Raw genomic sequence first — 17,356 nt, forward strand, 5'->3', positions numbered from 1 at the left:
AGGACGTGAAAGTTACAAATGAGTGTGGTGTTGTTTCTACTTCTCTCTGGAGTCATTCTTTGGATTTTTTTGTGCAGAGGGTTAGAAGCAACAGTATTATGTGTTGTTTGTGGCTTTTTGAATGTTGATAACCTCAGCTTTTTAGCTTGCATTTTGCTACATGCATCTTGTTTACTACCTTGCTTGTGTTAATACATAGATCAGGGATTTCAATTGATATGCCAATATATTTGTCCATAGAACCTAATTATGTTATTAGTAAATGGATGCTCATTTGGTAGAAGAGTGCAACCAACCAGGACAAGACATTGTACTATTTGAAGCATGTGTGCTGTGTCTACATTATAAAGAATGTTTTCATCCCCCAGTGGTTCTCAAAGTGGGGTCCGGGGCCCCTAGGGGTCCTTGAGGGGGGTTCCAGCCTTCCACCCAGTTAAAATTGTTAATATAGCTATTTAGAAAAAATCTTAAACGTTTTAAAAGATGGAACATTTTCGAAAACATCTAATAACACAACTCTTGAAGTCCCTGACACAAACTCTTGTCAGATCGGTGATAAATATTAACATGGGGGTCCTTTGCGCGAAATGGTTTGAGAACCGCTAGTCCTACTGTAGTTTCATTCATGTCATACAGGCCATACTTGGCTGGGCCATGTTTGAGCTTTCTACTTTTGTGATACTGTAAACATGTCTCCCATTTGTCCTGCTGACCATTTCCATTTCAGCGAGATATCCGTTTTGTTGGTGAATCACAATCCAGCAGCATGCTACTGTTTTCCTCCTCCCCTATAATCATGTACCTGAGTCGCCTAGAGAGGGATAAATTATACATCTCCACTTTAGGGATACCCTATCTGCTCTCTCTTTCCACCTCTCTGTATCCCTCGCTCCAGGGCCCTTCTTTCATTTCAATCTGTCTCTCCTCTCCACACCTGCCCTGTCATCACCCCCCCGACCCCCGCAACCTTTACAGGAGATACCCAGCATGCAGCAGGAGCTGTGGCTGCGGGCCATATCTCGGGTGTTGTTGTCCTCCATCTCCGTCAAGCCTGCGTCTGTCCTCCTGAGATCTGCCTCCACCATCACCACCACCGCCTCTGCTGTCCCATCCCAGCTACTGTCTCGCTCCCTGGTCAGGGTCACTGAACACAGCAGCAGCCCCCAACTCACCATGTCTCTGAGCAACGGTAACCACACGTCCGCATACTCCATGCCCCCCGCCCGGACCCCCAACCTCAGCCGGACATATAACTCCCAGCATCATTCACCCAGCCATCATCACCACAGAGGTCAGTTCTGTTAGTGACGGCCCGGGTCAATCCGGGACACATGGAATTTGTCCCCTGTATTTTTCCAGACGAGCCATTTGATTTCACTGTCTAAGCTAAACCCTGGTGTTCAACATGGTCTAAAATAATGCACCATTTAACATTATCGATTTCTCTCGGATCTAGATAACGGGATCAAGGCTGAATTCAAGCGCAGCACATCGGCAGAAAACTTGACAGCTGAAGCCACCCCGAAAGCGTCCCGGACCCATCAGGAGCTCCACAAGGAACTACTACTGACCCACAAGAAGTAATCATCTTAGACTGGAACAATGTGTCAAGAATAACATTTATTTTTAATCACTTGAACCCTGTAGCATCCATATTCTGTGGGGAACATTCACTGAAAATAGCTGATCTAACAAGCTCACACACAACACGCACAAGCTTGTAGAGCAGCTATTTTTGCCGAGATTTGGTGTGTAGAGGGGGAGAATGAGCAGACCAAGTACAGAGCAGACTTGGTTTACTTAAGTAACCTACAGAGGGTTTAAGTGGTTAAGAATAACATAGCTTCAGATAGTATCACGTTGCACACATATTAACCACTTTAAACCTGGCAAGATTTTACAATTTCTCCAAAAACTGTGAAAATAGAAGTTCTACAAACGTGAGATTCTCATATAAGAACATATAACCATAAATGGTAAACCGGGCATTCCAATATGTATGGCCACAGTGAATGTGTGTCGAACAAATCTATCTCTCAATAGCTGTATTAGATGGAAATACGTTTGGAAGGGCCCAAAATGTCACCAAAAAAACTTTTCTGTCCATCAATGGAAAACAATGTGGTGCCTTCATCTTTCTAGTCCGAAGCCTCTCTCTTCACCAATGCTTGCTTCATCAAAAATACATGGCGGTCTCTCTCTTTCTACTGCATGTGCGCTCTACTAAAGTGCAATTGTACACCTTTCTCTCCGCGGCGCTCCAGAGTTGTAGGGCACCAGGAGCGTGCAGCCGTGTAAAGTGATATTTCCAACAACAATAACTGACCTGAGCCCACTGCTGGTCCAGATAGCAAAACAAAAGCTTCAAATCACTTAGTCCAGGGGCCGAGCCAGATTTTGGTACCAACTAAGGTGATCGTACATTTTTTTAATTTTTGTTTTCCTACATGTCTCTAGTTTATATTTTGGTATGATAACGCTTCCAATTCAGTATAGCTTAATGCCAGTTATCGCCAGTTGGCCAGTTATATGTGACCATACCATTAACATCCTATATAAGGCAAAATTATCCAAATTTCATCATGCTTTAAGTAGCATGTGACGTGTCAAACTAGGGGTTTTTCATGATTCTGAATCCATTCCAAGCATTAGTTTTGCTAAATTCGGCCATAGCCATTTGCCCAAATCAAAACATATCACACCTGTGTGAAGTATGGGGCGCTCTTATCATCATACATCATCTCATTCCTGCCAATCAGAATTTGCGCCCTCACCTTCGTCTGTTAGGACAAAGTTTGTGTTTACAGTTACACGCACACTAAAAGCTGGACATAGTAGGGTCTAACGCCCCTCAAAAGAAGGAAATTAGTTTCAAATGGGGGTCTGTGGATTGCTCACCTAATGCTAATAATCGATGACCTGAAAGTGACCCAAGTGAGCTACAGTAGCAACTAATACTAGCAGTTGGATGGGATCAATTACAATGTATGAGTGCAAACAAGGTCATATATTATTTAGTATTATATTGTCACTGTAGAATGCGTTCAGTATGAGACGATCAGCATCCAGATTTTACACAAGCTTTGCTCGCTTTATAGAGCGTCAAAACTTTAAAAAATCTACCAGATCTAAGTTGTGCATTAGTTGTACAGTCAGAAGCATCAAGGTGACAGGGCCTGTTTTGCACACATTACTGTACATCATGATGTCATCGGTCTAGTCTACTGTATACACAGTGGTATTTACCAAATCATCATAACATCATCAACATGCACAACCAAAAACTAATTTCCAGGTAGATAACTCTCCCATTGGAGCAGTAGGCCTATTATTTTACCTTATCTCTGCAAGAAAAGTACAATTGCAATATTGTTGACTATTGGAAATGTAAAAATGGTGTTCTAAAGATTGGTTGACAAACTAGAAGACATGGCTAATGTTCTGGACATTTTATTTTAAATTTTAGATGACATTTACATCCAGAAATACCTCTCATATGTTTGTTTACAAACTTTCTGATCTGTTCTACAGTATATGAACTGTGAGAGCATATTGGATTTTGTGAATGAGCAGAGCAGAGCATTCACCATAGCAGCCTGAGAAACCATGCAAAGGCTACTACCTCATTTGTAACTTTTAACGGATTGAGGCGGTAGCCTATGTTCGTGGTGCCTTTAAAATCACACCCTCCACGTATCATGTGTCTGCAGGTGACCCCTCGCCACCTAATTAATTTGGAGCTGGAAGTCGGAAGTAGTCGGAAGTACTCTATCGCTTGGTTCAAACCCCCTACAGCTGGGTGGCAGCCAATCAGGTTTTCATTGCAACCAAACACCTGATTTCACTGATCACTTCCTAATTAATGAAATCGACTGGACTGAATGTTTGGTTTCAATGAAAACCTTCCTACTCTTACTGTTGCCTCTGTGCATAACTGTATAGTCCCAGTTTTCAGAAGGTGGCATACAGTACGTGTTTCCTGTTCCAGTTACTTTCCCCATAGCTTATTTTTATTGGTTCAGCAGCAGTTTTGAATGTGAAATACACACGACACCTTCACATGTGTTTTCAGTTCATACAGTATCTGCGGCTGAGCCAATCAAACAAAGATTATCTGAAACCATACCTTCTGAAAACAACGACCCTAATTTGTGACAGCTGCTGAAAGTTGGGGTACCATTATCAACCAATATAAGGCAAAGAATTCAAAATGTCATTACATTATACTTTAAGTACCATGTGACATGTCAAACTAGGGGGTTTTCATGATACTCCTTGGGCTATAAATTCGGCCATAGCCACTTGCCCAAATGTGCCCAAATGTGCTGACCTCATCACATTTGTGATGACGGCTATGGGCATTTTTAAGCAAAGGAGTGTTTTTGTGCAAAACTAATGCTTGCAATGGATTCAGAATCTCATCAACCCCCTAGTTGTCACATGCTACTGAAATCTGACCTTTTTGCCTTATATTGGTTGATGGTACCCCAACTTTACCTAACTATACGGAGCTTTGTGTGTCTCTGGCTGGGTCTGTCCCTGGCTGGCTGGCTGGCTGGGTCTGTCTGAGCACGAAAATAGCGTTTGGTTGGTTTTCACAACCAAGTGTCACTGTTGCACAGCCTAACACACACACACACACACACACAGTCACACACACACACACACACACACACACACACACACACACACACACACACACACACACACACACACACACACACACACACACACACACACACACACACACACACACACACACACACACACACACACACACACACACACACATATTAACTGTATAGTATATATGATGATTTTGGACGAAGGGCGGCTCACCGGAACTGGGCCGGCACCCTGGTCTGGAAGTTCCAGGGACCCCCCCGGGGACGCCCACACAGAGTTGCACCACACGGGTGTGATTTTTTCTTCTTGGTGTTCACTGTATTTTTCCTACGCACCAGTCAAAGATTCTTTCATCTAGGTTTGTGAATGTTAGTTGTTACACTCTCAGGGTTAAATTGGTAACAGTACACTGAGGATTTTAATCTGATTTAACTCTCCATGGTAACCCCAGGGGACTTGAACTCTCCCTCATTTCCTGTTTGGATGTAAAATGGCTTCCTGGGTCCTTTCAGCTGTTATCTGGGATCTGGCCTCCCCTAACCATGCTACAGTATCAGTTATCCCCACTGATACTGTCATGACATGCAGCCTTCTGGGACAACATGATCCCATTACAAAACATACAATGGAAACTAATGGTCAGTCAAGTACATAATAGCACTCGCCATTAAATAGTTACTAGTTACATAATACATAATATTACGTATTCAAACAATGTAAATCACAAAATATTCTCATATTAATTTGCATTGCTTGTATATTCCCTGCATTTTTCAGGCTATTAGACGTCTAAAATACGTTTTGTTTTTCTTCTCCCATCAGATGGAAGAACAACAAAACGTATTTTAGATGTATTTATGCAATTGATTATTATGAAGAAAATACCCTTTAGGTCCCTGCACACTGGGCGCCTTTTCTGATTTTTTTTCCCGTCAGTTTTCCGAAAAACGCATCCAGTGTGCAACCACCTTTATAGTCTTAGAGAGACATTTGTTGCACGACCCCAATGTTTGTGTCACTCAGATAAAGGAGCCCTAGGGCCACTACTGTATCGTGTATCTGTCTAATGCCACCTCTCTGTGTCTGTCCTACTCTGGGCCCAGGGGCCTGGGGGGCCTGAGCAGCAGGTCAGAGCTGCACCAGGTTCTGGAGAAGAAGAAGAGGGAGAAAAATCACAGGGAAGAGGAGCAGCAGACCCGGGGCGTTCTGGGCCAGGTGCTGCTCCGACGCCAGCAGCAGCAGCTTGAGGTGAGACGTCAGACACCAGCTCAGCCCCATTAAGACCTTTCTACTTTCTGGCCTTGACCTATACATCCAAAGAGAAAAGTCTGATTGCATTAAACGACATTAAATGATGTTAAACTCACTTTACCACTCACTTTATGCATGTGCTCTATACACTATGCACACCTGTCCAACCACGATGCAGAAGTTAAGGTTAGATGTTAAGTCATCTTTGCACTGTCTTTTGTTTTGTTTGCCCTTTTTTCTTTTTTTTAACTATAGTGTTACTACTTATTCTGTATGTGTCCAAATGGAACCAAATGAACCCGTACTGATACACTCTCAGAGTTATTATGATGGTCCTTGAAATTAAAACGTTATAGATAACCTTCTTTTTTCTTTTTTTCTCTTGCCAGAAAGAGAAGCAGGAAGAGGATAAATCGCGGGATGATGCCCACATGTCGGAGCTTGTCAGAGTCCGACAGAACCTGAGAAAGATCCACACGGTACTGAACAGCAAGGCCTCTCACTCTTGAGCTTGTACTGTGAAGGACGCACTCGTCAAAGCTGACTCGATGGACATGTGTTTGCTGAGGAATGACTATGGTGAAAAGATGGCAGGCATCCAACTTCAGCAAAATGTCTTCTTTCAACTCTCACCACACTTAATTTGTGTGCAAGTCACATAGTTGTGTGTCCGGAGTAAAGCATGAATGAGGATTATATTCACAGAGGTACTTTAACCTCTTAATCATGTAGAGATGGAGGGAGACCCGCACACCGTCTCTTGCTGGTTCAACAGCTTTTTTATTGTCCAGAATGCAACGTTTCGACCGAAACGTTGCATTCTGGACAATAAAAAAGCTCTTGAACCAGCAAGTGACAGTGTGCGGGTCTCCCTCCAGCTCTACGTGTCTGCAGTCTGTTGCTTTGTCGCCGACGCACCTGTTGTTATTAGTAAGTCGAGTGTGCGGAGGTCTTCCCTTAAAAAACCTCTTAATAATAAAACATTTCTAAGTTATTTTTTGAAAATAGCTGATCTACAAGCTCACAACGTGTCACATTGCGACTTGTTTTCTTGTAGATCGGCTAGAAAAGTGTTTTTTTCTTTCTTTTTTTTTGCCTATATGACATGCCCAAAATTGTGTTCCCAGGGTTAAAGGGATTAAAGCAGTGATAGATGCTTGTTTTTTTGTTTTTTTAAGGGACAATTTCTCACAGATATTAAAGACTGTTTATGGAAAAAACTAACAAAAAAACAAAACAACAATTATTTGTTCTGTGTGGTTTGAGTTGTGCTCTAATCTGCTGCCATGTATGAAGTCATTGAAATATATTCTAAATCTTTCAGTAATAGTTTCATGTTATTGTTAGCCCACTTAGTAGCTTTTTGTTCTATAATACTCTAGGCTCCCAATGTATATGAGTGGACCATTGTAGAGCTGACAACTGCACATACCTAACTTCAACTTCAAGAGTTGTTGTTGTTACAACAAGCATAGCCTACTGTATAAGAGAGTACAATTATTGGATGTTGTCTCTTTGATATTCCAACAACAGAGAAATAGCAATAAATACCAATTAAACAACAAAATCTCAAACAATTGCAAGTTCTCTCCTGGCCACACAAATCAGCATATATTTATACATTTATGAAACTCTTCACTCATTGACAACACACACACACACACACACACACACACACACACCACACTTCCCCATTCCTCATAAATCCCTGCTCTTCACTCTAAAAAAGAGACAGTGGTGTCCCCAAGAGTCACTTAAACTTAAAATTACAGTAACATAATAATTGTACAAAGATGGGTGCCTTTGTTTAGTCCTACTGTGGTTACAAAGGAAACCCTGAATAAATGAGTGAAGAAACATAAGAAATGCAGAAATGCTTTGTACTGCCTGACCAATGGGGTCATCTTGTAACTCTGTTTACACTAGTATGCTGCTGTGTGGCAGTCACAGTGGGGGACATTTTCTTGCATAGTTTACTTTACACAATGTACCGTGTGTGTGTGTGTGTGTGTGTGTGTGTGTGTGTGTGTGTGCGCGCGCGCGTGCATGTGCCGGTGTGCGTGTATGTAACTATTAAATAGGCAGAAGAAAAAGCTATTACTTTTATTTTGTAGTAGGCTACATTTGGAAGATCACATGATCCAATGGGCTGGACCAGCTCAGCTGCACAAGGAGCACATGATCAACCAGCTGTAAGAACTGGTCATATGATCACTATAACTTTTACAGACAACACGTTGATATTGCTGTGTTGTTTGTTTAGGACAATTAAGTCTGCGTTGTTGTCGGATGACGATTTTCAAGACCGTTTGACTTTGAAGCTTGCAGGTAAGAGCACTGTCGTCATTTATTTGCTCTATAAACGCCTTCGATCGAGTTGGTACGTTTTAAGGCTAATATTAATAACAATCTATTGATAAGTATGAATTAAAGTGATTTGCAAAATGTCTTTGAAAGGAGAAATGTCTACTGTGAGCAAGCTGGAAGAGTATCGACAGCGGATTCGCACAGAACTGGACGGTGTAGTTGACTTCTGGCTGAAATATTCTCATGATACAAAACACGGGTAAAAGTCGACACAATAACATCACATGACCTTTCTTGTTGTAATTGTAATCAGCCTCAGGGCCGGGCCAGGGCTGCCAACATTGACTGAGAATCCAGGTCCAGGAAGGGGGGGGGGGGGGTTCATGAAATGAAACAGACGCTTGTGTTTCACACGTCACACACAGACAATTGTGAAGTTCACATTGTGAACTAGTACAGTGGTTTTCATCAACCAGAGGTCCTTGATGGGGTTCCAGGTGGTCCCCAGGTAAATGATGGAGAGTTGATAACCAAATGAACCCTTGTAGATCTTTAACTCTTGATAATGTAAAATGGACCCTTTGGTCCATTTTATACTCAAGTTATTATTATTTTATTTTTTAAACATCTGTCCATTTTATACTCTTGAGTTATTTTTTAAACATCTGCATTACTGTTAATTTACCAGAAGTACTAATACACAATTAGTCGATAATGTAGAAGAATTGTTTTGATCAACGTTTGTCTGTTATCTCTATGGTACCACTACCAACATCAATATAGCATAGAATTGTGGACACATTTTTATCCAACGAGAACAACATTTTTAGTTTTGGGTCTGAGAGGCTAAATGCCATCAAATTGTGCTCCGCCATCTGGTGGAGCCATATGTTAGTTTAGCCCCTCTCGGAACCCTACATAAAGCTTTTATGAAATTTGGACTTTAAGCTTTAGGGTAGGGTCCCTGGTCATGCTAAGATTTTCCAATGCGATTGTTGGAACGCGGATATAAAAAACTCAACCTTTCTTCGATCGGCGCGCTATCACCGCGCTTTTTATTGTATTTGATTACGGATGTGCGAACTATAAGTACCTTACATACCTCTGATAAAATCTCCTGTGTCGCGGAAGCCGTTAAGTATTTTTAATCCATGTTTGATTAAAAATGTCGCTTTGATTTCTTCTTGTTTATTTACCGTTTATTGTACCGCCTCCCGATGTGCGGTTGGCTTTGCGGGCTATGTCCCTGCCTCTGATCTGCTCCGTCATAGCTGTAGCACCACTAGCTAGCCAGATAGGCGGTACAATGAGGTGTCAATAAACAAGGTAGGAAGAAGCGACATTTTTAATCAATCATGGATTAAAAATACTTAACGGCTTCCGCGACACAGGAGATGTGTCGGTATGGTATGTAAGGTACTTATAGTTCGCACATTCGTATGTCAATACATGAATAAACATGGTAAAAGCGTGCAGAAGTCCGTCTCATGGCGTGTTTACATTGTATTTGTTTGTGCGTAACTGGCGACAGCCCAGCGTGAAGCAGGACCCAATGGGTAAAGTAAACAAAGTATCAGAAACTTTACTACATTCGGGTTCTGCTTGCGGGGCTAATGTTAGTTCTGAGGGGGGCCGAGTAGATTAAATGTCCTGTGTTCCAAAAATGTAGGCCTACAGAAATTGATTTGATGATGATTGAAGTCAATGTGTAAGTCCCATCTTTAATAATAACCATTAATTATCATGATTGCATGGGTCCTCCTCCCCCAGAAACATGGTAGATCAGTGTTAAGTTCAGTGTTGTGGTGAATTTGGGGAGTTTGATACCAAATCCAGGAGACATCCAGGGGAAATGTCAATGCAGGACTCCTGCAGGATCCAGGAATGTTGGCAGCCCTGATAAAGGATCATGCAATTGTATTTGTATGAACGAATGTATCTACTATTAACATTGAGTATGTATGTGTAATATACCCGGAAATGATTTCCCTCATTCTACTGTAGAATGTTTCTTTTGTGTGTCACACGCCTTCCCTGCGGTCTCCGATTGCATCATTAACATAGTGAATCACATCTTGATGATGTCATCAAGATGTGATTCACATTTTTTGCAGACCTCCAGTTGTAGGAAACACAGAATGGGGGGACTTTTTATTATTTCCACACAACAGCTCTAAGGTATAATAATGACATAGTAAAATGTTGAAAATGAGTGGAATGCCCCTTTTTAAAGGGACACTTCACCCTTTTTGCAAAAAAATATATGTTAATGACGTTTAGAAGCTTTAGATTACTTTCCTAGGGGTATTTATGTGTGTAATATGTGGTTTTAGATATTTTAGATTGTAGCAGTGAGCCTGTTGTCTCTGATGTCATGGACACTGGTCTCACTACCTTCCTGGACTACAATTCCCATAATTCTTTGGTGCACTGCTCCTCCTTGTGGATAGGGGGGAGAGCTGTCTTACTGAGACAACATGTAGTCCAGGAAGGAAGTGAGCCCAGTGTCCATGACATCAGAGACAACAGGCTCACTGCTACAATCTAAAATATCTAAAACCACATATTACACACATAAAGACCCCCAGGAAAGTGTTCTAAAGCTCCTAAACGTCATTAACATATATCTTTTTGCAAAAAGGGTGAAGTGTCCCTACTCCCTTTAAGTAAAATAAATAAAAATGAAACCGCTTGAGAATGAGTTAATCTGTTATTGAATCCATAAGAGAACTGCATAACACAGATCATCCTTACAACTTATTCAAAGGAAGAATCGGGGCATAACAATTGAAGCTGTTGATGTGGGAATAAACAAGATACAGCAATATTAGGATTCAAGTACGATTCGGTCTCTTTAGAAACTTTAGTTCCCGCCCAAAATGGGTTAATATATTTGTACTGTATTTATTAGGTTAATATTGGGAACAAAAAACTGTAGGGTAAGGGTTAAGGGTTAGGTTTAGACATAGTTTTACTGAGATTAGGATTAAGGTTAGGTTTAGGTGTAGTTTTACTAAAAGGTGCCCACTCTTCCGAGTGCCCGCACTTCTCTAGTGCCCACTCTTCTCACCCAAGGTGCCCACTCTTCCCTACTGCCCAGTCTTCCCAAAACAAAAGCTTCCTAGTACCCACCTTTCCTGTATTCCTTTTATATAGCTTTACACAATCTAAGACAAATGAGTATTGTGGTGTTTGCGTTTATCAGTTCACCGTGTTTGCGTTTATCAGTTCACCAGCAGTGATGTTGATTCTCTCCTCATTTCAGAGGGTTTTTCACTTGCATTGGGAAAGATGGAAAGGTTTATGATGAACTGAAGTATGTCTGGCTACAGGGTCGACAGGTAAGTCCTTTTAGTGCAGTCAGTGCTAATATGATTTGTAATAATAATAATAAAATGTGACTTATTTCCCCTTTTACAGGTTTGGATGTACTGTCGCTTGTACAGAACCTTTGAGCGTTTTCGCAAGCCAGAGATTCTTGAGGCTGCTAAGGCAGGTACGTTTTATGCCTCAAGGTATGATTATGAAAGACACATCTGCAATTGCACTACCCACAACTAGAATCTTGCTAACTTGTCTCTTTTTAATTTATTGGGATAAGACAGGAATTGAGGGAGAGAGGTGTGATGAAGTGCATTGCAGTTACTCTGGATTGCATTAAAGAACATATAAATATGTCCATCTTAGAAAAGGGAAAGGCTTCAATTTAGCTTGAGTGTGACTGCTGTGGTCATTCAGAATGATTTTTAGTTTTTAATGATACACATCACGCTAGAAGAGATCGGACCCTGCTTTCAGCATTTGAAACCTTATATGATCTGCTCTTGGGAAGGAACCACCTAACTCCAAAATGTTGCTTTAGCAGGCAGTTTGAGGGTCCAGAGTTAGGAGGTTTTGTCCAAAGCACTTTTTACTACTTTTCATTGGTTCAATATTTTCTAAATAACACTTTTCCTCCCAATAGCAACGTTATACTGAAAGGTGTACTTCATTCTGGTAGTTATCAGTAGGTTATAGTTTGTATTGATGATACAATGGATTATATACTTAGAAGGCCCTCATGTCTATATACAATTCATGATGGTGATTCAAGTTTCTTTAATAGGAATAATGTACCATCTATTTTCAAGGGGCTCCCTTACACAGATACATTATTGTACATGTAAACAATAGACAACAAATTACCACTATACATGGACAAGACAAAACACTAAACATTGCAAACCTTGAAAACCTCACAGCCGCATTACAGCAGGGGTTCTCATCCCGTGGGTGGTCGACAAATTATGATATATATATATATATATATATATATATATATATCATAATTATTTATATATTATATATTTATTTATTCTTTGCAACTGAATGGCTTCATTTCAAGTACACATAGTACATGCATAAACTTTCTTTAATGATTATATCTGGTTTCAGTATTCATTTAGGATATACTTTCTCTATTATTAAGCTTATTTTTGCAGTCAGTTTGTATTGGGGTTCGCGAGGGGGGGTGGGGGTCGCGAGACATGGCCAAAGCATTTCCGGTGGTCCCCAGCCAAAAACGTTGAGAAGCCCTGCATTACAGCATGGAATCCAATCATATAACACTGAAAACACTACGTTCATGACTAAATGGTTTGTTGCATTTTTAGGTGGAGCTTTCCTGCAGCGATTTGCTCGTGTGCCCAGCAGTGGCACAGAAGCGTCATGGAAGTGTGCCTTCTGTTTAACAAGGGACGGAAAGCCTGTTAAAATCCAGCGGACAATCTTCAGTGAGTGTTTCTACCTCATGGCCTTGGATGAATTGAGCAGGGTCACTGGAGATAAGGATATGCAGGTAAAAAACATGGAGTGAATGTGATTGATTTATTAACGGTTTGCAGAATTACAGTACATTTCAAGTACAACTCAATACAAAAACTGTTAACTGTGAGTGGACGACATAAAGCATTACACTTGTTTACAATGGGGCCAACCATTTTCAATTAATCAAAACATTTAGAGACGTACGAATATACACAACTATATTATAGTCAAAAGGAAATCATCATAGGAGGTAAAAAGGGAAAAGAAACAAAGTGAGTGGGAACAGGGGTGGGTGGGGGACTCTTCAGTACATCCAGAGTATTGCATTGCCACAGTACAATTGTTATTGTGGTTACAATGTTGCATTGATAGAGTACCTAAAATAAGTTGGCCATAATTGGCCTTTTCTCATACTTTACAGATTGATTGAATACTTTTATTTGTCAGAAATGTAAACAGCATGAGGTGCAGTAAGTCATTATTAAGACTAGGATAACACAAAGGTCCTGGCGACTTACAGTACATATGGGGTACCTACTTACTGTAAAATGCTTATTAGCATTGTGCTGGAGGTACATTACATTCACGCCCACTGGCTCCATTTAGTAGAAGCACAGCTGGCAGTTCTAAGGTTGTAAGTCATTAGATTTTCCTTTGCCTTGATAATGCACTCAACAACGTCTTGATGTCAATTCAAGAGAGAAGGGGTGATGGCATATTGATGGTTTAAATAGAAACAAAGCGATATCAACCAAAAATAACGAATAATATAGCTTGATCAGTTAGAAGTGAAAGAGGCTTACAGTATGCTTGCATGTCTGCCGGAAAGCAAAAGGGCAATAATTTTACTATGGTCTGGTGTGTCGTGCGTATTCTTGCTAGATGGAGGCGGAGCAGATGATGGACCAGTTGATTCATTGGGTTCGAGTGGACCCGTCAGGCCTAGGCCGACCCCAACTTTCTGGAGACAAGCCAACCAATTCCATGGCTGTGCCCATGATGCTGCTGTGCCTGGTGCAACAGCTGACTGATGGTCGGGGCCAGGAGGTAGCTCAGAAGTACAGGGAGACAGGCACCTGGTGCGTCAAGCAGATCCTGCAGCATGTGCAGGTAACCGAAATATGACCACTGGTATTGCATTAAAACACTTTGACCCTGGCATCCCTATTATTGTGGGCATGTCATTATATTATTGGCTCAAGTGGTTAATAAGCAGGGCTGCACATAAGCGGTGCGCCAGCGCGCATGCGTTGTCAAAATTCAAAATGCGCTGTCAATCAAGCGCTGGGAAGCGCTTCTGCGTACCAACAGCCGGGGCTAGGCTGCCTAGAATGATTATTATGGCCAGAATACTAGTAAATTCTGTGGCGAGAGCATTTTCCACCGACTGCCACTCAAAGTGGCTACTGGCCAATCAATTCAATTCACAGCACGTCTTGCACAAGTGCACTGGCCATTGTGGCCAATCACAGCGCATCCTTACTCAAAAGGGGGAGGATTCCATGCTGCTTTCTGCTGGGAGGAGGGCAGGAGTTTACTGAGAACCTGACACAAATAGTTTCGTCTTCTCCGTTTCAGATAGCAAACTACTGTAGTTCCCGGTTTAAAAGGGCATGCTTTGGATGCTTTGCACTCTTCCCATTTTCCGCTGTGCTTGTGTTTGTTTTCCGGGTGCTGGAGCAGCATGGTTGCTCGTGTGATGTCGTCTCACAGCCTAGGCACCGGCCACCGACTTTTTACGGGTACTAAGGTTTTAGTTCCGACATAGTGGAGTGGGAAGAGTTTAAAGCATTGCGGACTGGCACTGCTGCTGCCCAACATGAACACTGTGTCTCGACATACTGTCCCTTATTATCGTAAAGTCGGGTAGTGTACACTGTTTATTTTTGCACAGAGGAGCCATGTGTCTGACTACGTCGCCTCAGCTAAAAACAAAAGGGAAGCCTGATGTATGCTTCGCCTTACGATGTGTCGCATGTTAAAAATAAAAATAAAAAATCTAAATATTGCTTTGATGCTCATATTATCCTTAGGAAGTATTAAGTTGTTTTTATTAGAATGTGCATTCCATAGGGCTGGACCACACATGGACCTAGATTTGAGCAAATTTAGATTTTTTAAATAATGGGATGAATCTACAACAAGAGCCTTTCTAGGGCTAAATCTAGAGTTGCAATACCCTCCATTGACTCCCCACTCATCCAATAAATATCGTTTTGCTATAAGTTATTCATCCCTCTTTTATCCATCCGGCGAGACGGGTCACCGCATTTTAGGAGCACCAAGAAACTCCTCCAGGTGCTCCTCTGAGTACTAGACCAAAAAAGTTGTGTGCAGCCCTGTTAATAAGTTTGAAGTACCGTACTGATCGCTGGTTCATCACTTTTCATGATTGCAGATGAATGCCCGACTAATCTCCATATTTAAATACAGTTTTCAAAGATAATTGTGAGCTGCTGTATTTCGGAATGGTATAAAAGGAAAACATGAAAATGTCTAAGGATGGAATAGTTTAGCCTGTTTTTTCTTTAACCCTGACCAGAGAGGAGGGACTGCTATTTTGGAAAGCGTCTCATTGGAGGGAGAAGAGCTTCCTGGTTGCCAGGGGCGACTGCAGAATCCAGGTGGCCAAATCACAATCGCACAAACATATTTTCAAACATGCCTTTTTGTCCAGGAATGTGTAGCACCTTTCTTGTGAACATAGACATTATGAAGACAGCCACATTGGTTTTAGGTCATGATAGAGTCCCCCAGTAACCCGTCCTTTGTGCTGTGATGGTTCAGGTCACGCCTTGGAAGCAGGCTGGTTCTTGCTTCAGTTCTCTGCAGATCACGATGACAAGGAACTCCAGCAGACTGCAATCAGCAAATTCATAGAGCTGCCTTATCAGAATGGTTGGGATAAAGAGCATGGTGGCCTCTTCTATTTCCTGAATGCAGATGGTTACTGCCCCACACAGGTACGCTACAATCGTCCAGTTATCTACACGGGTGATCTTTGTCTATTTTAGAAAAGTATTACAATGCTTTTGCAGTTTTACATTTTGTCTGTATTGTTGTCTGACTAGTTGGAGTGGAATATGAAGCTATGGTGGCCCCACTGTGAAGCTCTTGTTGCCTTTCTGATGGCTTACAGCAAAACCCAGAACTCCAATCTGCTGGAGACATTCTCTCAAGTTTACAACTACACTTTTAGCCATGTAAGTCACTTGCAGCACCACCTGAGGACGTTATGGACGTTTGGTTTACCCGGTTTACCCTATGTTGAAACTTATGCCACAATAATGTCTCTATTTATCTGCTCATGCACAGTTTCCTGACACTGTAAATGGTGAGTGGTTCGGCTATCTGACGCAAGAAGGGAAAGTGGCTCTTGATTTTAAAGGAGGCCCTTTCAAAGGTAAGACATGGGAGAAAATTCGATTTGATTGTCTTTATATAGTGATGAATATAGTGATTATTAATCACAACAAAGGTTATCTCATGATACTTTAGCACGTCAAGACTTGAAGACCATACCATTTGAATGACTGGAATGTTGAATTAGAAATAGTAAAAATATAAATCAAACAGTTGTCTTTGAAACACCTTCAAGCACTTTGTTTTCACATTATAGAATGTGACAAATCTAGAATTAATATTATCTGTTCTATTCACTTGTTGACTCTTTAGGGTTCTTCCATGTCCCTCGTTGCCTCTATATGTGTGAGTGGATTCTGGACAAACTGCTGGGAGACAAAGACTAACATTCCTTTTTCATTATGAGGCACAGTTGGATTTGTTGATTAACTGTTGAATTGCTTTATTTAATAAAGCATACAGTTGATCAACAAATCCAACTGTGCCTCTGTTGGATTTGTATATTGTGAACTTAAGCAGCAAAGTGCCAGTGAACGTTTTAAAGTAGTTTTCAAATTAACAACCAAATATGTGCTTTCTCTTTAATGGAAAACAAGTTTATTTTTTTATATTATTCACTAATAATAAGGGAATCAATTTAAACAGTTACTTGAACTAAGATACTCTTTGTTTGCTTTTGCAATGATTGAAATGTGCCAAGAATATTTTCATAACTTTAGTGAAAACTATTCATTCCACTCCATTGTGTTGTATTAAGCTCTAAATGGCAATGTTTACTATAAGTGATATTTTGAAATCAATGTAATGTTGAAAATGTAAGTTTGTTGCAAAGTAAACATTCAAACAGAAATACAATTAATGCATTTTAATGTACTGCAACAACTGATGTAATGGGCCTGTTGGCCAAGAACAAGAATGCATGTGCATTGTGAAATGTTCTGTTTTTACCAGAATACCAATTCATAAAGTAATTTATATGCTACTAGGCAATATGTAGTAGAAT

The 17,356-nt window shown here is 41.0% G+C and overlaps 1 protein-coding gene across 1 annotated transcript; it reads left to right on the forward strand.

Annotated features, from left to right (window-relative positions):
* Nucleotides 1–8,103: 8,103 nt before the first annotated feature.
* On the forward strand, nucleotides 8,104–17,208 carry renbp (renin binding protein). The gene is made up of 11 exons (XM_080764923.1): nucleotides 8,104–8,205; nucleotides 8,335–8,443; nucleotides 11,450–11,525; nucleotides 11,605–11,680; nucleotides 12,837–13,021; nucleotides 13,873–14,100; nucleotides 15,533–15,614; nucleotides 15,778–15,953; nucleotides 16,062–16,193; nucleotides 16,306–16,393; nucleotides 16,666–17,208. The coding sequence occupies exons 2-11, from the start codon at nucleotides 8,340–8,342 to the stop codon at nucleotides 16,737–16,739; spliced, it is 1,221 nt and encodes a 406-aa protein (XP_080621049.1). The 5' UTR covers nucleotides 8,104–8,205; nucleotides 8,335–8,339; the 3' UTR covers nucleotides 16,740–17,208.
* Nucleotides 17,209–17,356: the final 148 nt, after the last annotated feature.

The sequence above is a fragment of the Protomyctophum bolini genome, assembly GCF_963924005.1.
Source record: "Protomyctophum bolini genome assembly, chromosome: 5".
Taxonomy (NCBI): Eukaryota; Metazoa; Chordata; class Actinopteri; order Myctophiformes; family Myctophidae; genus Protomyctophum; species Protomyctophum bolini.